Consider the following 25,410-nt stretch of genomic DNA (forward strand, 5'->3'; position numbering starts at 1 on the left):
GATGTGTGTTCCAGAAAGCACCTCCTTGCAGCCTTGGCCAGGCTGGGGTGGAAGAGAGCTGAGTCCTGGAGGTGGGGGAGTGGCATGAGAGGGAGGGGTGTAGTTGAGAGATATTTGGGGGTGGACACAGTAGCTCCTGGTCATGGCCAGTCATGAAGGACAGGGTGGGATCCTGTCTCTTTATAAAAAACACTTGAACATTTTAGTTCATTCATTGTGTGGTTTTTTGGTATTCATTTTGATTTGTCTAAATATTGCATTAAAACTGCAATATTTTCATATTTAATATTTAATATCAAATAATAGCTTGATGACAGAGTTTTGTGGCATCCACTGGCATTTTTATTACTGGTGAGTGCCTCAGTCACCTCGCCTGGTCCTGGGGGCTGATGGGAAGTAGAAGGTAGGGCCAAAGAAGCATTTGAGGGTTTTGCCCGCTTCTCTGACTTGGGCAGCTTGGTGGCTAATGGCATCACAGACCAAGAAGAGGCTTGAGGAGGAGGAGAAGGAGTGGGCAGGCTGGGCCTAAGGGGCTCTAGGGCTGGTCTTGGGGTGGGCACACAGTGAGTGCCCTGAAGTGCTGCTGTCAGTAGGCGCCTGCTCCTAACACAGAGGACCAGCCTGAGTACCAGTACCTTGGCTCACCTGATCCTTCTTCTCCTTTCCCAGCACCACCAAGCGCCCCAAGTCCATCGATGACAGCGAGATGGAGAGCCCTGTCGACGATGTCTTCTATCCTGGGACAGGCCGCTCCCCAGCAGCTGGCAGCAGCCAGTCCAGCGGGTGGCCCAACGATGTGGATGCAGGTATGGGCGCCTGACCCAGAGCAAGGGCAGCCCAGAGCCTCTTCTTCCCCATCAGGTTACCTGGCGATTCTCCCGCTGTCGGTGGCACTACCCAGCTGCTCATCTCCTGGTCTTCCAGAGGAAGATCTAGGCCAAAGGAGGGAGCAGAGATGAGGTGCTGGGCTGTCCCTGAGTGGGCAGCAGAGTCCACTCTGCTCTGGCGGGAAGAAGTGGGGGCTATGGCCTCTTCAGAGCCTTCTTAGCTTGGTTCTCTTGGTATTTTTCTAGAAAGGTTGCTCCAACCCTATGGTCTTTGTGGTTTAAAGCAGTTTCTCTGCCTGAGCACTGCTGACATTTGGGGCCAGAGCATTCTCGGGGGTGGGGGGGCGTCCTGTGCACTCTGGGGTGTTGGGCAGCAGCCCTGGCCTCCACCCACTAGATGCCAGTAGCACCCACCCCACACACACCAGGTGTGACTGCCAAAAATGTCTCCAGACATTGCTGAATGTCCCACAGGTAGCAGGGGACAGAATCTCCCTGGGCTGACCAAGCTCAGAGCTACTGGTCTAAGGAGCCCGGCTTCACAGAGTAAAGAGTGAGGGGAATTGTCTTCAGTCCTCCAAACCCCCACAGACCACCCTCTTCCTAGCGAACCCACCCACTGTCACTTCCGGTCTTGATAGGAGGCGTGGGCTCACCGGGAGAGCCCAGGTGGAATAGAAGGAGTAGTGTGTGTGTGTGTGTGTGTGTGTGTGTGTGTGTGTGTTTGCGCCTGTGTGTGTGCAGGTGTGTATGAGGAGGCTGGCTGCAGGATACTTCTGCTTTACACACTGGTGGTGCAGCCTGTGTGTGTCCTTGAGATGTGGGGCTGAGGAGTTCAGCCCTGAGTGTGTGGAATGTACACAGGTCACTTCTGCTCTGCTCAGGCCTAGGGACAGGGGCTTCGATCTTCAACGCAGGAAGATGAGGGTCTGACCCGATGGGGGCTTTGCCTGGTGTTTTCCATATGTGCCCCTGTTGGGAAGGGCCAAGTGGATGGGCAGGGCCGGGCTGGGGGAGAAGCAAGGCAGAAGGGTGGGGGAAGCACTCCTGCTTTTTTGCTGCCCCAGACACAGAATCAGCTTCTGCTCTCGGTACCTAGGAGGAGGGGAGGAGGGCTCGCCTCCAGGCCTTGGGCTGAGGGAACAGGCTCTAGACCACCACTGAGGCTCACCTTTGTGGGACATCGCTCCACATGACTTTGGGTGCCCCTTCCAGGATCTCGTGGTGGCAGGAGGGGACCTGGGCCAGCATAGCCCAGATGCCTCCCTGAGGAACCTCGGGAGGTGCAGAGAGAAGGGGTTGAGAAAGCCCTAAAGACTCTCCAGCCAGGGTCTCAATTAAGTGACTGCTTCCACAAGGCCTCACGTGCCCCCACCAAGGTTGGTGGCCCTTAGATACTGCTGCCCAGACCTGGTTCCCAAGGAGCCCTCCCCTCCAGGCTCCTGCTCTTTCCTTTCTTGGCTGTCTGCTGTAGAGCCCATCATTTCTGCTCCTTCCATCAGTCCTGCCATGCATGGCCCCCAACATTCTTTTGCAGCACCCCAGCTTCCTTGCTTTTCCCTCTTTTCCTCCTTACCCCCTTCCCATGTTGTTTCCCTGTGCTGAGACAAATCGCCAATTAAGCAGCCCAGCTGCAGGACTGGGAACAGCTGGGGAGGCACTGTGCGGCAGCAGGAACAGCTGTGCACAGCTGGTGGGGGCACTCCACCCCCCCCTCACCATGCCAGCTATCAGGTGGCACACAGCTGCCGCCAGATAACACCTCTTCTGGCTGGGAGTTCGCTCCCCACCCTCTTCCCTCTGTGGTTAAGATGGCTCTTATTTCTCTGTTCTGCAGCCCCCCCACCCACCCAAACTGCCTTGATTTGTGTCTCCAAGATGGCAGCTCTGGAGATCTGCCCGGAGTCCACCTTACCCCTCCCAGGCTGGGCACGGCCTTGAGGCTCAGCCCAGGCAAGAGACAAGCTCTCCTAGAGGACCTGGCCCTGGGGCACTGCTTTGTCATAGCATCATTCGGACATGGTGTCCACTGGGCACAGAGATGACCTTGGTTGGCATCTTCAGGCTCCTAGAGGAGAGTTCGCTGTGGCCCTGTCTCCTGCTGAATGCCACCCCATCTCTGGCTCTGAGAGCAAAATAAAGGCTTGAAATGACCCAGCATCTGGGTCCTCTGGTGGAGGGAGACCTTTCCTGTCTGCCTCTGCCCCCAGTGCCCTTCCTGGAGCCCTTTCATCTGTGTCCCCTCAGCTTGTTATCCACTTATCAGGGGGCAAGATGGGCCCCCCCACTTACTCCCTGCCCAGCGCTCCCAAGAGCCTCATTTTCCTCTCCTATCAGAGAAGCACCCACGGCCAGCCCGATGGGGCAGAGGAGGCAGGAAGGCGCACAGTGGGGGAAGGGGCAGCCGGGAGGGGGCGGAGGAGAGAAAGAGTGAGCTGCTGGCTTCCCGCCTTCCCCTGCTCCCGCCCTGGCCCAGTTAAACCTGCCCTGTGTTGCTGATTCCTCCCCCCAGGCCCGGCTTCTCTAAAGAAGTCAGGAAAGCTGGACTTCTGCAGTGCCCTCTCCTCTCAGGGCAGCTCCCCGCGCATGGCTTTCACCCACCACCCGCTGCCTGTGCTTGCTGGAGTCAGACCAGGTGAGAAATGGGGGCCCCGGAAGGGGACCATGGGGGAGGTGGCCGAGCACTGAGGGGCAGCTGGCCAGGTGAAGGGGCCGGAGTCCACCCAAATGACAGCCCCAAGCTCTCTGAGGGGGCTGTGGTATGGCAGCGGGTGGGCAAGGGAATGGGCCCTCCTTCCACTGCAGCACCAGCTGGAGAACCAGCCACCAGCCGGCCCCTGGGCCTCCTCATTTTGTTCCCAAGCACCTTCCCACTTGCTTCTCACTCCCCATGTGCACATGTGTATGTATGCTTGTGCGTGTACTGTGTGTGTGCATGCATTGGGTGTATGTGTCACATGGGTGCGTACATGGGTGCCAGGATAAGTGTGTACTTGTGTGTGTGCGTGGATGTGTGTACATACGTATGCTGTGTGAGGCACAGGCCTGTCTTCTGAGGACTGCAGAGTCCTCAGGCCTGCCCCATTCTCCTCTCCTCCGCCAGCTGTGAGTGGGAAAGTTCAGGCTTCTTCCTCTGCCCTCCTTTCAGCTCTTCTCTCCCAGCTCCTGGCCAAGCCCAGGGTCTGGTTTCCTAGAACCAACCCAGATTGGTGTGGGGCGCAGATTGACAAGTTCACTCAGAGGAGCCCAGGTTTCCTTCTTGGGGCCTCCCAGCCCATTTCCAGAAGTGAAGGGCTGGGCCAAGAGGACCAAAGGTGGCACCTGAGCTGCTCTCCTGGGAACGGGGCCTGCCCACTGACTTGGGGGATCTCGCTTCAGTGTCCAGAGAAGGCGCTTGGTGGGGAGAACACCTCGGTGTCCTGAGGGGATAGAATCAGGCAGGAAGTTGTGGGAGCTGAGTGCCCAGCCTTGCCACTCCCTCACTTGCTCCTTCCTGCCCTCGGCACCCATCTGGCAGAAAGAGGCCTGGACTTTCTCTGGACGCTGCCCTGTGTCGGCCCGCCGTCTCCTGGGCCCTTCAATAGGACACAGAGAATAGCAAGGTTTACCCTCCCAGTTTCCTCCTCAGGGCCTCCTGGCTGGGAGCCCAGAGGCAGCCTGCGCTGGGGCAGGGCGTGGTGGCCTCAAGGTGGGGGCAGGGAGCCCAGGCCCTGGGCTGCGGGAGGCAGCAGGCCCAGCTCCACTCAGCTTTTATGAACTCCAGAGAGAAGCCAAGTTTCCTCAGCCCCCTAATGAAACCGAGAGCAAGAGCAAGCTGATTGAAAACAGACGGGAGGGGGAGGATGGCTGGGGAGGAGCTGGGGCCACTGCCGGGGTGGGATCGTGTGTGCGAGGTCTGGTGTGTAAGGATGCATGTGTGAGTGTGATAGGGCTGAACACACAGGAATGTGGCCTGCGCAGCAGTGGCCAGGTGCACACATGCTCACATGCAGGAGCCATGTGTGTGCATTGCGGGGGCCTGTCCTGCACAGGTGTGGGGTCATGTCTGCCTCCTCTCCTCCCTGATCCAGGCTCCCACCCAAGCCCTGGACCAGGGTGAGGGGAATAAGTTACTAACTTTCGGCACCAAATGTCAGGGGGCCTCAGAAATCTCAGTTGTCAAGATAAAAAATGTTGTAATGCAGTATTTTTAAAAATTACAGCTATTGCAAAAACAGACAATGAGCAAACAGTCAACATTTTACACAAAAGAAGGGACTGACCCTGCACTTGCATGATCCTGCCCTTAACCCCTGTCCTGGTTCCAATCAAACTTTATTTATGAAGACAAGCAGCTGGCGTGCAGGCCCTCGTTTGCCAATTTGATTTTTTAAAAAATATTGCATTAAAATGTTATTTACCTTGATTACTGGGTTTTTTGGCACCATTTCAACTTTCGCACCAGAGCCTGGCTCTCCTGACCCTGGTCCCAGCCCTGCTCCTGCCCATTTTCCCTTTTTCTCTGGATCCTCAGTGCCCTGACCAGCAGTTCCCCTCATCTTCTATCCCCTGATGCCCTTTTCTTCCTGACCATGTGCATGCAGGGAGCCCTCGGGCCACAGCGTCAGCGCTGCACTTCCCCTCCACATCCATCATCCAGCAGTCGAGTCCGTACTTCACGCACCCGACCATCCGCTACCACCACCACCACGGGCAGGACTCGCTGAAGGAGTTTGTGCAGTTCGTGTGCTCAGATGGCTCGGGCCAGGCCACTGGACAGGTGAGTCCAGAGGCCCAGGAGCCCCGCCACAGCTCATCTCTGCGTCTGTCCGTCTGTGTCAGGGTCACAGGGAAAGGGCCCCAGAGCCAGGAGCCCACCTGGGGCTGGAGCAGCAGAGAGCCAGAAGTGCGAACACCTCAGCCTTCTGGTCTGGGGTAGGGGTCTGTGTATCTTGCCGGGGCCTTTCCATTACCGTCCAGAAAGGTGGGGGCAGCGGCTGGGCCCACCTTGTTCAGGCTCCTTGCCCTCCTTACAGTCTCTGTTCCCCCAGCAGGAGTGCACCCGGGAGCTGTCCAACCTAGGCCAGGCCCCTTACCTCCTAATACCCCTCTTAAACCTCAGGGCTGCCAAGAACATGGTAGGTTCTAGACCAAGGTTTCCCAACCTCAGGATTTGACATTTGGGGCTGTACACTCTCTGTGGTGTGGGGCCATCCTGGGCACTGGGGTGCTGGCCCCCACCCACTGGAAGCCAGCAGCACTGCCCTCTCCCCAGTTATGATGATCAAGAATGTCTACAGACCTCAGGGTGCCCTGGGGGCATCATCACCCCTGGGTGAGAGGGCCCAGTCCACAGGGGCTGTCATGGAGACTCCTGTTGGCAGGACTCTCAACAAGGGGTTCCCAGGTCGCTTATGGTTCTGGAGCAAAGCCCTGCTCCTCAGCCTGGGAAAGTCTGGCTTCCTGTGGTGCTCTGCGGGGTTTGGGGGGCACTGCCCTTCTATGTCAACGAGCCCTAGGGTCCAGTCACTGATGAGCAGAAATGCGGGGATTGCTCAGCAAAGGAATTATCCCAGACAGTGGTAGGCCAGAGGCAACGCTCTAGATGGGATAGTGGTCCTCAGTTCCAGGGAGACCACTCTGGGTTGGAACACGGTGGTCTCGTGCTCTCTGGGAAGGTTCTGGAGCCCCAGCAGTATGCTGCGTTCTGAGAGGCCCAGTTCGTCTCCCGCAGCCTGTCCAGCCTGGAAGCCTGCTGGCTGTGAGGTTGGGTGGGGAGGTGGCTCAAAGGACCGCAGTGGAGGAAGCCAGTCAGAAACCCATGCTAGAGGACGCCAGGGAGAACAGTGCCAGCTCCGGGTGCCCTGTGCAGGGTGGGAGTTTGCTAAGTGCTGGTGGATTATGGGGAGGGGTCTCCTCATTCCCTCTTCCCTCCCTCCTGCTCTCCCTCCTTCCGCTTTCCAGCTCCTTTAACCCTTTGCCCTGTGAGGGTTTCTTTTGCTAGCTCTTCAGCTCCTTAGCACACTCAGAGCCTTGCCTGCCTCTCTGGACAAGCTCTGTTCACTTTTAAGGGCATTCAGGGAAAAGCGAATGTGACCCCTGACAACTACTGCACTTCCTCCATAGATGCCGGCAGTGTCTACGGGAACTGCCAGCCCCACTCCCAGTCCCCAAGGAGCCTGGGGTCTGGAGTATGGAGCAGAGGCCAGGAACCCCGCCTTCTCACCTCCAGAGGCAGTTGGGGTTTTTGAATCAATGAGACCAACCTGGGGGACCAGTTTAGCCCAGAGAGCCAGTCCGTCCCCTGGGCATTCTGACAGCTGGGTCCTGAGCCTCTCCCTTGACTTGACTGTTCAAAATTAGGATCTCACTTGGCCTAGAAAGTTCTCTTCTCGAGGCATGTGCTTGCTCTGAGTAGACTGTGGACAAAACACTGTAGACAGGAGGAGAAACAGCCACCCTGGTTAAACAGGGAGTCTAGCCCAGCTGGGGAGCAGCCTCTCTGGGTTTCTTCTTGTGGTCTGTTGTGCCCAAGAGAGGAGGGGGTGTCTATAGTGAGCCCACTCCAGGGGGCCCCACTTCTGAGAGGAGGCTAGAGATGGCACCATGCTGTGGAGGAGAGAGACTGGGCAGCAGGGGATGGTCCTACCGGCTGCACTCGCTCCGCGGCCGCCTCCGGAGCAGTAGGTCTGTCTTTGCATGTATAACAGTCACCTGGACTCCTCGCAAACCCACAGGTGGCTGAGCCTCACCTCATTCTGATTCAGCAGGTCTGGGGTGGGGCTGAGAATCTGTATTTCTCCCCAAGTTCCCAGATGGTGTTTGCTGCGTTTGGTCAGGGAACCCACTGTGAGAGCCACAGATCTAAGAGCCTAGGGGAGTCAATTCATAACTGCCATGAGAATTTGAAGTTACAGGTCATCTTTGCAGAAAAATATATGCACACAAGAATTTTACAGATGGTTTGCAGAAGGGCTCCCCTGTGGACTGTCCTCAGATCCCAGCCTAAGGCCCTGATTGACAAGAACCACATCAGTAAAAGCCAAGGCCAAATGGAGACACCACTCAGAAGACCTGCAAAGGGCAGAGAGAGGGTGCCTGGTTAGCTGTATTTCTGAAAGACAGAAGAGACCGCCAAGTGAATGCGATGGAGAAGTCACGGCCCAATAGGAGAGCGTGACTCTGGGAGGCAGGAGGCCTGGTTCTAGCTCTGCCTCCATCACCAACGCGGGAGCAGCCTGGCCCGCCTCTTCATCTGTCAGATGAAAGCAAGCAGCTCTCCAGCCTCTAGGTTCCTTCTAGCTCTTAACTCACGAGGTTTTAAGGTGTTGCAAAGTCACAAGACCTTGAGATTTTAAAGACCTCAACTTGTACTCCAACCAGAGCTGTGACACCCTAACCTGGTTGGAAGTTGCTTCTAGAAACCGAATACTGTAAATCAGCAGGTTCGATGTCCTGCCATATGGGCTGGGATTAGCTTTATTGGTGGGATTAGCGATATGGATCCCGCTGGGCGGAGACAGACCCTGGAGACTAGGAGGAGGCAGAGGCTGCCCTGTGGGAGCAAGGGCTATCTGGAAAGCCCCCGTGCCCCAGCCTCCCCCCACCTTCACCCCCACCCCAGGGGCCCAGGCTCAAGATGGCCTGGAGAGAAGTGAGGCTATGATCTGTGTGGGGTTTCCTGCCCTGATGGAAGAGTGAGATAGGAATCAGATGGGTTATAAAAAGGAAGGAAGACAGTTGCCTCTTGTGTCTCAGCATCACCTCTGCAAAGCTGGAAATCCTTCTGGCCTGTGCCTAGGAATGAATGGTCTGTTTCCAAAATGACACTTGGCACAAAGGGGTTCTCCAGCCTGGGACACAGGCAGGGACCAGCAGCCACTACTTGCTTTTGTCAGGGGCCTCTGAATAGGCAGGAAGGATCAAGTCAGGGGAACCATTTGGAGAGACAGTGTCAGACCTATGCTGGTCATTAGATATGAAGGACAATGGGTGGAATGGCCAGAGTTCAGAAGGGCGTGGCCTACACTGGTCAGCCATGGGGCTCTGTGGTTTTAAAGTTCAGCAGGATGGACTTGTCTATTGAACTCAGTCAGAGGGACTTAAATGCTGCACGCCTGGGCCACACAGTGGTGACATTCTGTGGCTTTCTGGAGAACCTGGGGGCAGTGTGTTTCTAAGGCTCTAATGGAGGTCAAGAGCATCCTGGAAGAACAGGGCAGAGAGAGATGGATGGTGGTTCAGGGAGTCTGGCTGGTCCCCACATTGGGGACAGTGTTCTTGGAGCAGGCCTTGAAGGGTGTGGGAAAGGGCGTTCCAGACAGGGTTCTGCAGTGAGCAAGCGTGCAGCCCAGTTGCTTCGGCTGTGTTTGGAAGCCCCAGTCAGTTTGCAATGGGAAGTACTTGGGGGAAGGGAGTATGGGGCATGCGTGCTGGGAGACCCCATTGGTCTCCACCATAGGGGCCTTGGATGCCCAACTCGGGAGATCGTATTTTATATCAGATGCAGTCAGAGCTGTGGAAGGTTTCAGGGGATGGGAGAAGTCTGAGCACCTTTGGATTTGGGGAAGAGGATTGATGAACCTGCTGAAGAGAATTGATAGGACCCCTGGAGTCAGAAGGACATGGCTGTGAATGGCAGGCCTAGCCAGTTCCAGCTGGTGACTTTGGATAAACCACTTCGCTGCTCAGAGCCTCAATTTCCCTGGTTGTGAAAGGGGGAGAATAGAATTGCCCTTGCAGCAGGGTTTCCAGCCACAACGCTGATAACATTTGGACCAAGAGCTTTTGTCCTGGGTGTTGTAGGATGTTAAGCAGCATCCCTTGCTTCCACCCACTAGATGCCAGTAGCACCCCACAAGTTGTGCTAACCAAAATGTCTATAGACATGGCCAGTGCCCCCAAACAAAAACTGAGTAAAGCACCTGGTACAGAGCCGGGCGCCAAGGGCACTGAGCTGATGAGCACTGTTGGCATAGAAGAGACCCCTTGCGCGTTTCACTGTCATAGTCCATGCAAAACCAGTGATGACAGAAAGGTGGGCTGACTGGAGACATGAAGAGGGGCTCCACAGGACTTGCCTACCAGCAGAAGTAGAACAGGAGCCTCCCAAGTTCTCGCACCTGGCTGGCTGGGAGGGCAGAGCTTTGCCCCATGGAATAGGAGCCAGTCTGCAGCCAGAGCTCCGGCTGTCGGTGGTCCTGGAGGATATTGCCCAGAGCAGGAGAGGAGTGTGCCCAGAACTCCAGGGAGGTCTCTCTAGGGAAGCTGTGCCTGCAAGAGGCTGGGGACCTTTATACCCCCTGTGGCACCTGTGGCACCAGAAGCCCAAAGGCTGAGGCACGCAAGGCCACATACAGGGACTGGAGGAGGAAATTGGAATTTGGGGCACAAGAGGAAATAAAGGACAAGGAGTGGATCTAGTGACCAGGCATCCCTGGCTTCTGAGAGAGTTGTACAAGGAAATCCACTTGAAGAACCTCATGGGAACTGGAGTGGCAGCAATGGACGATCCTCCTGGGCTCTTCTGTAGCATACAGGCCAGTGCCCTACCATCCTCAGGCTGTTGGAGCTGAGGGAGAGTCCCCTAGTGCCCAGCGCGTGTGTCCCCCCTCCCCCACTCCCCGCCCTGATGTGGGGCAGGTGATGGCAAGCCTGCCGTTTTCAGTTGAGTCAGCTGGCCCCACCCCACGGACCCGCAGAGTGGGGCACGTGTGCGTTTTCAGGGGACACAAGGGAGAAGGGAGAGGGCAAGCTGGTACATCTTTCCTGCCTTTAGATGTCTTCAGGAGCATGAGAGTTCTAAGTGCAGCTGCTCTGTGGTTAGGTGGCACGTTTTGGTACCTAAAACACATTCCCTAAGAAATAACAAACAACCCGTCGGACACCCCCCTTCCTCCTCCCACAACTTCAAAAGATCACAAAAAAAAAAAAAGAGAGAGAAACACCTGAGAGACCAAATCAAGGCCTCCCACCCTCACGCACCCCGTGTCCTGGAGGAGAGGACCTTGTCCTGCACCTTCCGCCGGGAGTGCCGGCTCTCAGGAGCGAGCTGGCGTGGCCGCGCAGGGGAGCGTGTGTCTGTGTGTGATGTGCCTTCATGCGTCACTCTATTTATGTTGTTCGCAGCCCAACGGTAGCGGCCAGGGCAAAGTCCCGGGGTCATTTTTGCTACCGCCGCCGCCTCCAGTGGCCAGACCTGTGCCCCTTCCTATGCCTGATTCCAAATCCACCAGCACTGCCCCAGACGGCGCCGCCTTGACTCCTCCATCACCTTGTAAGTGGACGATGAAACCGAAACCACAACGCCCAGCGTCCCCGGCCCATCTAAACAGTCTCTACTGCAAAAAGAAAAGCCCCCCTACCCCCGCCCACCACCACCAAATCCCTCCCAACCCAGAGCGCCACGGAGCCTCCCACCCGGATGAGAGCAGAGCTGAACCCCCCTACCACGGCCACCCAGGCCTCAGTCGCACCAGCCAGCACCCCACGAGCCCCCCCTGCCTGCCCGCTGCTCCCAGCCTGGGCCCCTGGCCCAGGTCCCTGGGGGGGCGGGAGGGGGAGCACAGTGGGGCACAGGCCAGGTGCTGGCTGGGACGGGAGGGGACAGGGAGGCGCAGCCATGCCATCTTCATGCCTGATTGCTGTTTTTTTCGTTTTTCGTTTTGTTTTTTGATTTTTTTTTTTGTTTTGTCGTGCCCCCACACCAAGAAAATTAAATGTGACCACAAGGCGACGCCACCACCATCCCCTTTTTGCCGTGCCCCCCACCCCTCCATTCAGGGCCCTCAGGCCTCTAAAGGTACAGCAGGCCAGCCCCTGACCCCACCCCTTCAGTCTCACATTTGGTTTCTCGTTGTTCCTCTTTTTTTTTTTTTTTTTTCCCTTCCCATCCCTCTCCCCTCCCTCAATTCCTTCCCGTGGTTGGATGTTCCAAGGACAAGGGAGGACTCTGGGCCTTGGCTTACTTCATCTCTTTCTCTCTCTTTCTTTTCTTTTCTTTTCTTTTTTTTAAACCAATGACAACTTTTGTCCAAGGGAAGAGAAAAATCTGATTTGGGAGGCCCAAGGTAGACCCGACGATGTGAGGGACAGGAAAGGTGGAGGGTGGGCGGCGTGCCGTCTGCGGGCAGGGCGTGGGCAGCGCTTTGGGCACTCTGGGGGCTGGCAGGCCGCAGGCCAGGACTTCCGGGGCAGTGGTGGGAGGGGTGGCCCATCTCACCACTTTTCTCCGTCTTGCGCTCTCTGTCTCGCCTTCTCTCTCATGGTTTGAGTTCTTTCCCCCTCTCCATCCTCTTCATGACATCTTCCCATCTGCATCTGCCATAAGACATCCAGTCATGGTCATGGTCATTGGAGGTGGGCAGGGTGGGAGAGGGAGACCAGGCTACAGGTTGCCTGGGAGGCACTTTTGGATACAATCTAATGAGCGTGGGGTCCCTGGGGTATATCTGGTTCAGGGTGGGGTATGGGGGGGGGGCTCCCAGGCAGCCTTTGGCCCTCCTTGTCCTCTCTGGGGGTGTCCTCCCTACTGGGGTGCAGGGCCCATTTTCACCCCTAGGAGCTTCCCAAGCTCTTCCCGAGAAGAGCTCAGGGGTCTTTGGCTCATTTGCTCCCTCAGGCCCCAGAACAGCTGCCCCTGGGCACCCAAGCCTGGGGATTCTGCCAGGCTCTCCAGCCTCCTCCCCCTCTTGAGCCTTGGCCCATCTTGGGCTCCGGAGACCACAGGACCAAAGGAACTGACTCATCCATCAGAGGAGGAGAATGCCTGCCAGGCCTGAGCTTTGCCACCCCTGGGCCTGCGCTGGCAGCCAGCTCCTAGGCCCCTTTCTGACCCCATCCCACCCAGGCTAGACCTCCCTTGGGCCCCTTCAAGTTCCCTGAGCCACCAGTCCAATCCTTGGTACTGCCCAGGATGGTAAGTGGTACAGAACCCAACTAACTGCCCCTGTTGGAGAGGTGGCCTGGCTGAGATGGCCTTCCCCAAGCAGGGTGGGGCCAGTCCGCCAGACTCCCACTCCCCCAAGCTCCTTCTTCTCCAAGAGGGCCAGTGGGAAAGCAAGGGCACCCCTTTGGGGTGGGTTAACCCTCCTCCTTCAGGAGGAGGGTTATCTCTGGCCCTGCCCAGTGCCTGGTTAGGGGACAGCACTGGGTCTATGGGACCTCAGCTGAAGCCGTCAGGGCCCCTCCCTCATCCCTGGGCAGGAAAGAAGACGCCTGGCTGAGGCGGAGTGCCAGGGTTGGGGGACACTGTGCTCCAGGTCAGTGAGAGGATGAGGGGGCCCCTCTGGCCTGTCCTTCCCGCCACCAGCCTAAGGCTGGGCAGCATGGTCTAACCCGGTCTCTCCCTCTCTCAGCAGCCCCAAAGGGCAGTGCCCAGGTGGGCCCCAAGGCCTCACAGGGTCTCTTCCTCTCTCCCCTGCTCCCCACAGCATTCGCAACGACAGGCGCCTCCTCTGCCAACCGGTTTGTCAGCATCGGACCCCGGGACGGCAACTTTCTGAACATCCCACAGCAGTCTCAGGTAGGAGTGTGGAGGCAGGCACAGGGGGAGCAGGCCAGGGTGGGGGCATCTTGGTATCACGGAAGAGGCCAGGGTCTTTAGGGCCAGTCCCGGAGAAGGGGCTGGGGCAGGGCTAGAGGACCCAGGCTTTTGCAAGGCCAGCTGAGCCTGCCTCCTCAGGCAGTCCCCAGGAACCCCGGCTAATCAGCTAATTGGATAATTAGCTCCGACAACCCCTGACTTGGAGAAAGTGACCAAGGACCCAAGGCTAGAGCGCTAGGCGTAGTGAAAGCAAAGATGGACGCCAGAGTCCTCATCAGAAGGAGGATAGCATCTGCCCCGTTGCTCTCCTCCACTGGAAGCCCTGGCCCCTGTCCTCCCCTTTTTCCTGGCTTTGGGTGGGCTGGGCGAGGGGTGGAGGAGGGACAAAGCCACTCTGGTGGGCCACGTGCCTGGAGATTCTGGCACCAAGGGCAGGGCAAGGCCCATTGCCGCCCTGGAGGCCCCGCCTCCAAGTCCCTGTGAATCCTGTTAGAATGGCAGCCAGACTGCAGGAGTCTGCAATCCTGCTCCCATCTGCCCCACAGTTCTCACAATGAAATACCCAACCACCCCCCAGCTCTCCTGCTGGATGCCCCTGGACCCCGCATTGCATAGGTATCTGCACACGCACATATGTTCCCCCCTTTCCTATGCCTGTCCCCAAGAGGCTGGGAATAGCCTACAGAGCCCAGGACCCTTAGGGCACAGGGAGGACTCTCCTCAGGAACAGTGTAGAGGCAGCTTTTATAGTGTGGGGCTTCTTTTTGCACATTTTACAAAAACACCGTCCTGTGAGCCCAGGGCCTTGGAGGCTTCCTTAGTCCCAGGAAATCCGCCTGGGCCCGGAGCCCTGGGCCACCTCTTTCAGCTCCTGCTTCTTCTTTGCTCTGAGGCCTGAGTCCAGAGAAAGTTGGTGGATAGAAGTTTTGTATGTGTGGTTTGAGGGTTTTTTTTTTCCCTTTTCCTTTCCCTCCCTCAAAAAAAAGCAAAAACTTTGTCAAACTTCAAACTTCAGAGCTCCCAAGTGGCAAGGAGGGGAGGGGAGGAGAACTTCAGCCCCCTCCAGCTTCCCACCCCCTTTCCCCAGAGTCACGTCTGACCCGTCTGGTTTCCAGGAGCAACCAGACATGATGTAACACCCAGATGAACTTGAACTTGGGGGTGTTGAGAAGAAAAACAATGGCTCCGAGCAGGGGCTGGAGCCAGCCCCCTCCGTTCTGTGCCAGGGAGCCCGAGAGAGCCCTGCTGGCAGAGAGCAGGAGGGGGTGCCAGAGGAAGGGACCTCGGGCAGGCCTCCCCTCCCAGCTCTGGGCTGGCACCAGGCGGCAGGGCTCCATCGCTCCTACCCTCCCTCCCTCCTGCTGCCGGCTTGCTGCCTGCAGTTCTGTGTTCCCCTGCTTGCTTTCGTCTTGCTCTTAGGGACCAGGGCCACGAGAGCTCCCTGCTCACCCCGTTTCTGCCTCCATATGTTCGCCCTTCTGCACTTTCTTTGCTCACTTTGCTTGGACTTTGGGGCCAAGTCAGAGTTTGAAGCAAGTTTGGGAAACACTTTTTCTCCCTGTTGTTCCCACAAGGGGCCTGGGCCCTGAGCCCGAAGCAGGCAGGTGTGTCCAGGGGTGGTGGGGGACCAGAGCTGGACAAGCCTAGCCGGGAGCCCTTGGGCCTGGGGGCAGGCAAGCGGCTGCAGCGGGCAGGGCGGGCGCCAGGGGTACAGTGGGGGGTGGTTTCCACAGTAACCAGTGACTTTAGCTGATCTCTGGAGCACCAGATGGAGAGAGAACAATAGAATGAGGGAAGAAAAGAAAATTTTAGCAATTTTGTCATTCCCTGGGCAGCGCTTTTTACTTAGTTTTAATCAATTTTGGACCTGGCTCAGGAAGCAGGGAGGGGTGAGCAGAAAAGCCACCCCGAGCTTGGCAGCAGATCCCCCATTCCTGGGACTCGTGGGGAGGTGCTGGGGACCCCATTGGAGCCGCCTTTGTCCCTAATTCCAGGCCTGTAACAGAAGTCTTCCTCCTCTGAGGGAGCATTGGTGGTTGTCCCCCTGCCACACAGCTCAGGAGACCCCAAAGGGGCCAGCATAGGGCGTTGGCTTGGTCAGCCAAGGGCAGAGGGGCCAAGCAGGTCCTCGCTGTCCTGGGTGTCCCCAAGCCGCCTTTCCCCTCACAGGGAGGGGGAGGGGTAAGCTCACAGCCAGGGCACTAGTGTAAGGTTCCAGTGTAGCCTCCCCTTGGGAATGGGGTCCCAGAGAGCACCAAGGCTGGGTAGGGGGCTCACCCAGGCAGCTCCCCACTTCTGCTGTCCAGGACCAGAAGCCCAAGAGCTGGCTGTTGACCCTCCCCTTCCACACTGGGGATGCCCAGGCCCGGGTTTCTCTCACGCCTTGCCAGGCCCCTGTGAGCCTCCCTTTGGCCATTGATGGGGTTGGACTCTGGGCAGGTCTCTGTGCGTGTCGTTCTGCACGTGGCAGGAAATTTAGCATCTCTGCCCACTCAGTAAGCACCAACAGCACCCCAATCACTGTGATGACCCCAAACTCCCATGTTTCCAAATGCCCTCCATCTACACCATACAATGGGGTAGCCACTGGCCACATGTGGCTGTTTAAATTTAAATAAAATAATGAGAAAAATTTAGTCCCTCCATCACACTAGCCACATTTCAAGTGCTTAGAAGCCACGCGTGGCTAGCGGCTACTACACTTGACAGCACAAATAGAGAACATTTCCATTGTTGCAGAAAGTTCTAGATGATTTTTGAGGCCTTTTCTAACTGTAAAACTCTGTGTCTCCATCTCACTGTGGACAACAGCCTGCGGTCCCAAACCAGAGCCTGAGGGACAGGTCCGGCCTGCAGGCATAATCTGTGTGACCCAAACAAATGTTTTAAATATCAGAAATTTTCACATGAAATTCTATCTGGACTTTTAGTTTCTTTTGAAAAGGTGGCTGATGTAGCCACCGCCCCAGGCCCTCACTGTGATGTGGCAGCCCTGGCTCTAGGCAGGGTGTGGGCATTCTGGCCACCGCAGACCCTGTGAGCACCACATGCAGCAGTTAGGAGCATCTCCTCTGAACTTCCTCCTGTTTTTGCGTCATGGCTCAGCCTGTGCGGCCTCAGGCAGGTCAGCCACCCTCTCTTTACCTGCTTCTGTGCAGCATTGGAGTGAGGGTAGAATAGGTCAGGTCCTGCTGTGTGCTCTGTGGTTAGCGCTGCATGCCCCTGCAGATCCGAGTGTGTGACCCAGAGCTTGGGATGCATTTCAGGGATTTTGCCCCAAGGGTACCACCAGGTGTACCCAGGTCAGGCACTGTAGACCATGGAAGAGGACGGCCCCACCCCCACCCCCAGCCGTTGGCCACGAGGTGGGGCCAGAGCCTTTGGTAAAGGAGATTCCCAGGCATTCCACTGTTGCGGTGGGTGTCCATCCTAGGTATGTTTTGTGCTGAGTGGCCACCAAAGCCTGTTTGTGGGAAGGCGGCGCCCCCTGCTGGCATCCTAAGGGAAGTGACACCTGCCCCAGGAAGCCTCCAGGTCCTTCCCCAGTGCTGTTGCCCTGAGTGAGGGCAGAGGATCAAAGGAGTGGGTGTCTACAGGCCCCTCCCACAGGCCTAGCACTGCTGGAGACTGAAGCCATGTGGTGTCCCCCTCTCCCCAGCCATTCAGCCTGTGGGACCTTGGCTGGGGTGTACAGATGGGAATTTCTGCTTTTAATCCAAAGAGACAGAAAGAAAACTCAGCGAGAAGCTAGGCCACCCCCACCCCACTCCGAAAACACTGCTGGGGACAAAAGCTCCAGCCTGGCATCCACCCCATCTTCCAGGACCCACACAAAAACCTAAACAATTGGAAACATGGCCAGATCGCAGGTCTGTGCCTGTGCCAGCGCCAGCCACAGGGGTCCCACCCGCTGGGCACAGCGCCCAAGGGAAGGCCAGCTGGACTCTAGCACTGGGGGGCAGGGTATTTTGGGGGGGCAGGGTTCCCACAGGAGGGACCAATAGAATGGGGACGTACTTCTGCATGGTATGTTGGTGTCCCTTCCTCCACTGGAGCTAAACCTTCCAGGGGCCTTGGGCACCACCTACAGTAACAGGGCCAGGTGGGAGTGAGCAGGGACCTGACCCTGCTGTTCTCAATACTGCCTCTTTTTTGTCCCGCTTCAGTCCTGGTTCCTCTGATAAGATCGACAAAAGAAATGACAAAATGAAAAGAAGAGGTTCCTCAAACGGGGGGAGAAGAAATTTTGAGACGTGGAAAATAATCCCCCAGCCCAGCCCAGTCCCACCGAAAAGCAAAAATTAGACGTCGTCAGCCACTCAGCCCTTCTCTCCTCCAGCCCAGGGACCCCTGCAGGCCCCCCGAAGCAGCCCAGTTCTCAGAGAGCCCTCGGAAGAGGTCTCAGCGGAGCTGTGCACCAGCAGCCAAGCAGAAAGAAACATGCAAAACGGACTCTGCCAAGCAGAGGACAGAAAGAAAGAAAAGATGCAGCAGAACTGCCTTCTTCCCCATCCCATCCTGGCCTTCTGGGGAAGGAAGGAAATCCCCAAACAAAGCAACCAGCACCGTTCCGAAGGGGCCTGTACCCCATCCTCGTCCTTCCTGGGGGAATCCCACCCTCGACTGGGGCCGGAGCTTCACTAGGGAGCTCAGAGGACCAGCTTGTAAAGATGAGGGGTGCAGATCCAGAGGGTCCTCCCCTCCAGACCCCGCCCCAGCCCTCCCAGACCACCTTTGCCTCTGGCTTCTTCCCCTAGCTGCTCCGGACTGGGCGTGGCAGCGTGACCTCCGCACTCCCCTGCCCCACCCTTGGGCTAGAAGACCCCTGGGTGGACAGGGGGCGTCCCCTGGAGCTAGTTTCGTCCTCCCTTAATGGAGGGTGTTCTGCCACCCCACCCTGAGCCACGGGGGTAGTTCCCTGAGCCCCAGACCCCTCTGTACAGTCCATAGAAAAAAGTCAGAATGCTCTCGAAGGTCCCGTCGCAGCCTGGGACAGGCCCCCTCTTCTCTCTCTGCTGGCAGGCTGGGGCGGTCACTCTCCCGCTGTGGCCCAAGTGAGGGGAGATGAGTCCCAGGTCACCCCACACCCCAGCCCGCATGCAGGTGCCCTCTCGACACCCCATTGGTCCCTGCCCCTGCCCCTCATGCAGACAGCCCTGCTGTGGCCGGGCCCGGAGAGTGGAGCAGAAAGGGGACCCTGGATCTGAGCGAGAAGATCAGGCAGCCGCCGCTGCCCTCTGCTAAGCCGCCACCTGCGCTAGGTAGGCGTCCTGCTCGCCCACTTTCAGTTCCTTTGGAGGGTGTTGGGTGTCGTCCTTTTTCAAAAGTGTTTTGAAGCTTTCTCTGTCCCCCTCCCCAACTTTTCCCACCATATCGCCCCCATGGCCACTTCTCTCTGGATTTCAGCTGTAATGTCTTTACTCTTTATTTCGGGGTGGGGCATTCATTGTTCGGGTCTTTTGCTGTTGCAATTAAGAACTCCTCCATTTGAGCAACTTGGGAACAATTTGGTAACACACCACAGGAAGTAGCTCCCCCCACTGTAGCCCCCACTTCCCCCAAGGGAAGGTTTGGGGGTCTCTCCAGAGGGTCTTCAGAAGCCCCCCCCTGGGAGGGAGGGAGCACGAGCACGCCCAGCCCGGCTCCAGGGTGTGACTTGGCCCCTCTGGCTTGTCTTTCTGTGCCTTACTCCTTCCTCCCTGCATCTCCCCCTCCTTGGCCCCCTTCTAAGTCCTTGTGCCTCTCTTTCTCTCTCTTTCTTAACCGTATGAAAACACAAAACACAGGTCAGGATCCTCCGAAAGTCAATCAACCCAACATTGCACCGCAGGGGTGGGTTATGGGCTTTATTTATTGTGAATCTAGTGTGTGAGGCTGTGGGCAGAGTAGGCCTGGGGAAGGAAGCAGGCGAGGGAGCTGGCTGGGGAGGGGAGAAGGACCCTCACCTGGGGCAGAGGGGGCCAGCGGGTGGGGTCTCCTCCCCAGCTGGAAGCCACAAGGTGGCTGGCCCCAAGGGTGGCTTTTGTTGGAAGTTGAGCAAACGCCCTCTCCCCATCCGTGTGCAGCCCTCAGGGAGGACCGGGACTGAGAAGCGGGGGCTGTGGATCCTGCGGGAGCCTGGAGGGTGTAGGGAGTAGGGTGGGGGGTGGGGGGCCGGGTGGGCCGGGCGTGACGCGCGGTCAAAGTGCAATGATTTTTCAGTTTGGTTGGCTAAACAGGGTCAGAGCTGAGAGGGGAGTGGAAGGGACCCCCCCCCCCCGCCCGGCCACATTTGCCCCTTCCCTCGAAGACAATCGGGGCTGCGGGCGTGCGGGCCCGCGGGAGCCGGGGTCTGCGGGGCGCCCGCCCCGGCGAGGTCGGAAGCTGCAGGCCAGCTGGGCCGGGACGGAGCGCGCCGGCGGGGCTGCCCCGGCGGACAGGGGGGTGGGGGCCGCTCCGTTCCCATGAGTCGTTGTGAGGGGCAGGCGAGTGGCGACGAGGGCGACAGGAGATGTGGGGACGTGTTAGAAGAGAAAAAAAAAAACACAAAAATATATATGGGGGAAATGAACTTTTTTTTTCATTGAACCAAGTGCAATGCATCAGAGAGTTTTCCTATCTTTGTATGTTAAGAGATTGTTAAGAAAAAATTCTATTTTTGTTGTAATGTCCTCGCGGCTCTGGGGACGCTAAAAGAACCGGGCCTGCCCCGCCCTTCGCGGGGATAACGAAAGCTGAGTGTTTTTTCCTTTTTTTTTTTTTTTTTGTTCGTTTTCAGTTGTTTTTTTTTTTAAGTCGTTTTCCTGCGTTGACAAGGATGATCTGGGGTTTTTATTTGTTTCGTCGTTCGTTCTCGGTTTCGGTGGGAGGGCTGAAGGAAACGTTCACATTTTAGAGTTAAAAAAATAAAAACACCTCGACATTTAAAAAAATCAACACAAAATCAAAAAGGAAAAGGACGAGAGAAAATTATTTTTAAGATAATTCAACATAAAAACCCTGGTGCTTCTTACATTATAAAGTACGTTTTAAAAAACCCACAAACTATTATACATAAGTTTATGAATCAATTAAATATCCTGCACTTGTTAGGAACACGCATATCCCTTCTTTGTTGAGTTTAACGGAACGGGACAGCGGCGTGCGCCCGGCGGCGGGGCTGCTCTGGCCGCGGGTCTCCTCGGGCGCCCCATCCCCGGGGCCCGGCGCCCCCTCCTCGCCCCATCCCCTTCCGGGCACGGGGGAGCAGCGGGGGTCCCCAGCCCCTCCCCCGCAGAGGTCAATGCCAACGAACAAATGTCCCCTCCCTCCCCTCCCTCTCCGCTTCGAGCGCCCTTCTTTGAGCCAGACGCCAACTTGACCCACACCAGCATTATCAGGAGCGCGCTCAGCAAGTTGGTAGTTTCCTCCCCCGCCTTCCCCGGCGCCCCCGACTCAACATCACTCCTCCCACCCTATCCCCACCCCCGTTACCCTCCGGGGAGCACGGGAAAGGCTGGAAGCTCCAGGACAGGACCAGCCAAGCTGACAGGTCGATTTCGCCCAGGCCCGCGCCCGCCCGCACGCACGCACACGGCCCGCACACAGCCCACCCCACCCGGAAACCAGCCCTGTCGACTGACTGCCTTATACACCCACCCCCGCGCTGGCCGGCCGACCTAGTGCCTTCTTCTCACCCCCGTGCTGGCGGAGCGGACGCCGCGCTCTGGGTCCCAGAGGGGTCGGGTGGCTCAGACGACCCACCACTTCCCCACCCCGACCGTGCTGAACGGATACACACACACACACACACACACACACACACACACACACACACGAAAGAAAATAAAGGAGCAATAAAGTCACGATAACTTTCGTCCCCCAATCGAGAGCCCAAGGGGCACCCCAGCCCCACCTCTGCTCCCCCCACCTACCCACCCTCGGGGCGCCCCCCCTCCCCCCGCAAGCCAGCCTGGGCCAGCCCCGTTTCGGCCCCTCCCGGGAGATCCGTGCGCCCGACCAGCACCAGCATCGCGGACCGCAAAGGCCGCCCGTCCCGTCAAACAAGTTTCTTCTTAGGCTAAGAAACGCAGTATATACGAGTATCTCTATATATAGTACTAATGGATTTGGTGTGCTTCCCCTTAGCGCCCCCTGTCCCCCCCTTCCTCCTTCAGCCTGGTCTCCCCCTCTCTCTGCCCTCCACCCCCGTCTCTGCACTGAGATACATAAGAAACAAGGGTAGTTTACTGTCTGTTTTGTTTTCTGGGTTTTCAGTGTCCTAGCGGAATGCAAGTAGGCAGCCAGCCCGTCTGTCCCCTCTCCGCCCCGCCCTAACCCCGCCCCCGTCACTGCGCTTCTGTTATACCATCTTTGCCTGACTCTCCGGCTTCTCCATTGAATGGCTAATGTGTATGTGAAATAAAGAAATAAAGAAAAACAAAAGCAAGAGCGCCTGAGCCTTCGCTAACGCGATCGTGCGGGGCCGGGTCGGGCTAGGTGGGATAGGGCCCCACGCGGACTCTGTGCCTCTTTTCACGCGCCAAGAGCGCTGCTGACGCCGTCGAGGTGCGTATATTCCTGAGTCTGCTAGCGAGAAGGGGAAGGCTCCCGGGCCCCTCCCCACCTCTCGGTGACCTCCGCCCCAGCCCGCAAAAAAGAGGCACCACTTGGGTCCGATGACCTCTCTGCCATGTTGGTTCCTGGACCTCGCCTCCGGGAGGGGGACGCGGGCAAGGCCACTTGCAGTGGGCGTTAGGTGACAAAAAGGTCTGCAGGGCCCCAGGGGGCGACAGACCCCTGGCCCTTTCCCCTCAAGGGGACGTCTTGACTGGTCCCTCTTCGGGGGACTTCGCTCCAGAGCAGGCCCAGTGCGTGGTCCGCCCCTTCCTCGATGGCCCTGCGCTGAGTTCCCAGTGCCCCTCGGCTCAGAGGCAACACCTCAGAGGTCACCGCACCTCCGGGCTCATAGCCGCTTGTTCCGTCTTGATGGGCCGGGCAGCCCCACCGGGGCTGCTATCGGGGCTAGACTGGGGCGCTGGCTGAGGGCGCACCACCACCTCTGCCCGGCGACACGGCCCGCGGCGGGCACCCTCGTCCAGGCCTTGGTGTGCCGGCCGTTTGCGGGGCCCGGGAGGGGTGGAGCCTGCGGCCAGAGCAGCCGCCTGGTCTCGCAGCAGCCGCACCAGGAAACCGATGTACTTCATGGCGAGGCGGAGCACCTCGTTCTTGCTCAGCTTCCGGTCCGGCGGGTGCGTGGGCAGCAGTTTCCTGAGCTCGGCGAAGGCGCCGTTCACGTTCTGCTGCCGCCAGCGCTCACGGCTGTTGGTGAACACACGCCGGGCCACCTTCTGGGGCTGGTGCCCTGTGGACAGCAGGGACGGGGTTGTCGCCAAGGGGGCTCCCCCTCATGCCGTCGCTTCAGGCACCCAGCACCCTGGTGGGAACTTCACACAGGCGGTGAGCTGGGGCTTTCTCCACCCAAAGGATCCATGTATAGGATCTGTGTGTGGTTCCCCTGCCAGTTAACAACCCTGGGCGCCCCTCATCCTGAGCCACCTAGACAAGGACAGGTTCAGAATGCAGACAGCTGGGACCTCTGTACCTCTGACTGTCTGCATCTTTATGTCACTGGCTGAGGTTCCCCAGGGAAATGTTTCCTTGTGGCTGCCAGTCTAGGAAGCCGTCCCTGTAGTTCTCATTCTGGGTGTGCCCCTGTTTGTGGGCCGGGGGTGGGAATGGAGTTCGTGGGTCTGAGAGATACTCTTATTGTGATTGTGGTCCTGTCCGTGTGGCAGGTGGCTGTGTGACTCATGGTCTGTCTAAAAGGCTGTGGTTGTGTGTGATTGTTGCCATGTGGCTGGGTCATGCATGGCTGTGGTTGTGTGGCTGACTCTTGTGTGGCCATGATCCTAAGTGGCTGTGGTTGTGTGGCTGTCTCCTGTGTGGTTGTGGTCCCGTGGGTGTCTCTTGCATAGTGATTGTTGTGTAGCTGCTTCCTGGGTGGCTGTGCATTCGAGTGGAGCTGTCATTTTGTGGCCCCTGTGCCATGCTGTTTGCCAAGACTCTTTATGGCTTGTTGGGTGACTGTGGTTGTGTGGGACTGGCCATGGGACTGGTTTTGTGCATGGGTGTAACATGAGTACTGAGCCTGTGTGGGCTGTCCTGTGTGTGTGTGAGTGTGTGTGTGTGTGTGTGTGTGTGTGTGTGTGTGCGCACACCTCTCTTTGTGGAAAGGTGTGGAACAGACATGGGCCCCACGCCGACACAAACCCACACTCACCCTCGGTCAGTTCCAGCTCACAGTGACTTGGTCTCCGCTTCAGCCGGCTGCTAGGGAAGATACCGAAAGGTCCTGCCGGCCCAATGTAGAAGCTGTAATGGTTCATGGGTCACTAATGCCTTGTGGGCAAGGACCCTGGCCCTGGATTGCCTCCAGGCCCCAGCCCCCCACTGACCTGTTGAGGAAGGGGTGAGGATGGTAATGCAGGGCCAGAGGGGTTGTGGTGCTTCCCAGGGTGGAGAGTTGTAGCAGCGGGGGCCGCAGGGCACTTAGCTCCGTGGTGGCCATGGCTGTCCCTGGGGGCCTGGTGTGGCCCAGACTGATCACCGGGACGCCAGGGGGCAGCCTGGGGGATGAGGCAACTCCATGGCCCAACTCCTCCACCTTCAGGGGCCCAGGGGAGGCAGGCTTTGGGGGAGAAGCAGGCGCTGGGCTGGGGCCACACACCATCTCAGCCTTCTCAGTCATGGTGGGGCCCACCTCTGCCTGGGCCTGGGGCGGGCACATGGACCCCAAGGGGGTGCTCACCTGTGGAAGGGAAGGAAGCCAGTGGGGAGGAGGATCAGATGCCACACACTCCCTTAGTCCAGCAGAGCCCTCCAATGGAAGGGATAGTGGTGAGGTGACAGTTCAGTGGGCAAAGGCAGGTAGAAGCGTAGGCCCAGAAACTGCCACAATATGGGAGGAGGGTCTGATACAAGGGCAGGAGGTGCCCAATGAGATTCTGTGCAGCAATGAGCCCAGCAGTGCCGTCTCTGAGCTCTTTGTGACCCGTGAAGAACTCAGCTGCCCAGCCCCTGCGCAAATTCTCTTCTTCCAGAATCCCCTCACCTGGAGCCTGTAGGGAGGGGCAAGGCAGGGAACCCATGCCAGATCCTGAGGCTCCCAAGGTGACCTTGTAACCCTCAGATCTGATCCTGACAACCTTCATTGACACCGTGTGACCTTGGGATCCCTCTATAATTGACTCTGGCCTTCACAGACCACTCCCTTCTTTCCCAGGTGGACCATATGGCCCTCAGCTAGGACCCTGAGGCTTTTCCCATTGCCTCCCTGTCAGACCCGGAACAACCTCCATAATCACTCCAATGATCACCACTCCCACTGAAAGTGTCCACCTCACTAACCCTGTGACCCCATGCTCAGTACACAATAGTCATGCCTCAATCCTCCTGGCCCTGGTGACCCCCCCCCAACCCATGCCCCATCAGCATCCACCCCTTTGCACCCTGCTTAGATGTCCCTGTTCACTCTTGGCCCCGTGGCCTAGAGTGTCCCAGCAATATCGGGGACACCTAGTCCCTCTTCCCTGTCTTCCCTAGCAGGTCTCTGGGGAAGCTGACCTGGCCTCTCAGTGAATTCTTATAGATGAATGAATGAAGGCAGGAATGAATGAATGAATGCAGGCGAATTGGGGATCCTCCACCTTCATGCGGCTCCCCTCTTACCCCTGTGCTGGTCCTGCTGCCTGCTGAGTGCCCTGGCTCTGTCGGTCAGAGCCAAGATGTGGTTCCAGCTCCAGGCCAGGCTCCGTGGCTTTGCTCCGTCCAGTCTCTTCACTCTGTGCCCCTGGCAGCTGGCCTCCCTGTCTGGGCTTCACCTCTTCTTAGGCTCCCAAGGGCCTCAGGGCAGGGGCCTGGGTCCCTCGAGAGAAAGTGAGCGGCTCCGGGCTGGCCTGCCCTCTCCCCGCCCCCGGCAGCCCGGTTTCCTCCCTCTCACCCCTGGTGCAGTGGCTGGAGGATGCTGGGCCAGTGCAGATAAGGGCCTGGCTGCCTGGCTGAGACTGATAAGGAGCCGGACTGACCCCGGAGGAAACCGGA

The 25,410-nt window shown here is 57.9% G+C and overlaps 2 protein-coding genes across 9 annotated transcripts in view; one reads left to right on the forward strand and one right to left on the reverse strand.

Annotated features, from left to right (window-relative positions):
- NFIX (nuclear factor I X) overlaps nt 1-21,757 on the forward strand; it is a 94,003-nt gene extending 72,246 nt beyond the window's left edge. For 3 of the 7 annotated variants that reach the window (XM_074338060.1, XM_019746212.2, XM_019746211.2), the window contains exons 6-11: nt 670-806; nt 3,340-3,462; nt 5,411-5,586; nt 10,935-11,082; nt 13,238-13,329; nt 17,517-21,757. In XM_074338060.1, the coding sequence (XP_074194161.1) occupies nt 670-806; nt 3,340-3,462; nt 5,411-5,586; nt 10,935-11,082; nt 13,238-13,329; nt 17,517-17,531 (691 nt within the window). In that variant the 3' untranslated portion in view covers nt 17,532-21,757. The remainder of the gene's footprint in view (nt 1-669; nt 807-3,339; nt 3,463-5,410; nt 5,587-10,934; nt 11,083-13,237; nt 13,330-17,516) is intronic. The other 4 variants (XM_019746217.2, XM_019746215.2, XM_074338062.1 and 1 more) reach the window with 2 other exon arrangements.
- Nucleotides 21,758-21,982: 225 nt separating this feature from the next.
- LYL1 (LYL1 basic helix-loop-helix family member) lies at nt 21,983-25,410 on the reverse strand. Of its 2 annotated transcripts, none has more exons than XM_074338063.1 (4): nt 25,039-25,410; nt 23,766-24,187; nt 23,591-23,682; nt 21,983-22,672 (listed from the first exon to the last, which is right to left on the reverse strand). In XM_074338063.1, the coding sequence occupies exons 2-4, from the start codon at nt 24,095-24,097 to the stop codon at nt 22,257-22,259; spliced, it is 840 nt and encodes a 279-aa protein (XP_074194164.1). In that variant the 5' UTR covers nt 24,098-24,187; nt 25,039-25,410; the 3' UTR covers nt 21,983-22,256. The 2 variants fall into 2 exon arrangements, with proteins under 2 accessions (XP_074194164.1, XP_019601781.2); XM_019746222.2 differs by having other exon boundaries at nt 23,766-24,118; nt 25,039-25,409.

Source organism: Rhinolophus sinicus, linkage group LG07 (assembly GCF_036562045.2).
Source record: "Rhinolophus sinicus isolate RSC01 linkage group LG07, ASM3656204v1, whole genome shotgun sequence".
NCBI lineage: Eukaryota > Metazoa > Chordata > Mammalia > Chiroptera > Rhinolophidae > Rhinolophus > Rhinolophus sinicus.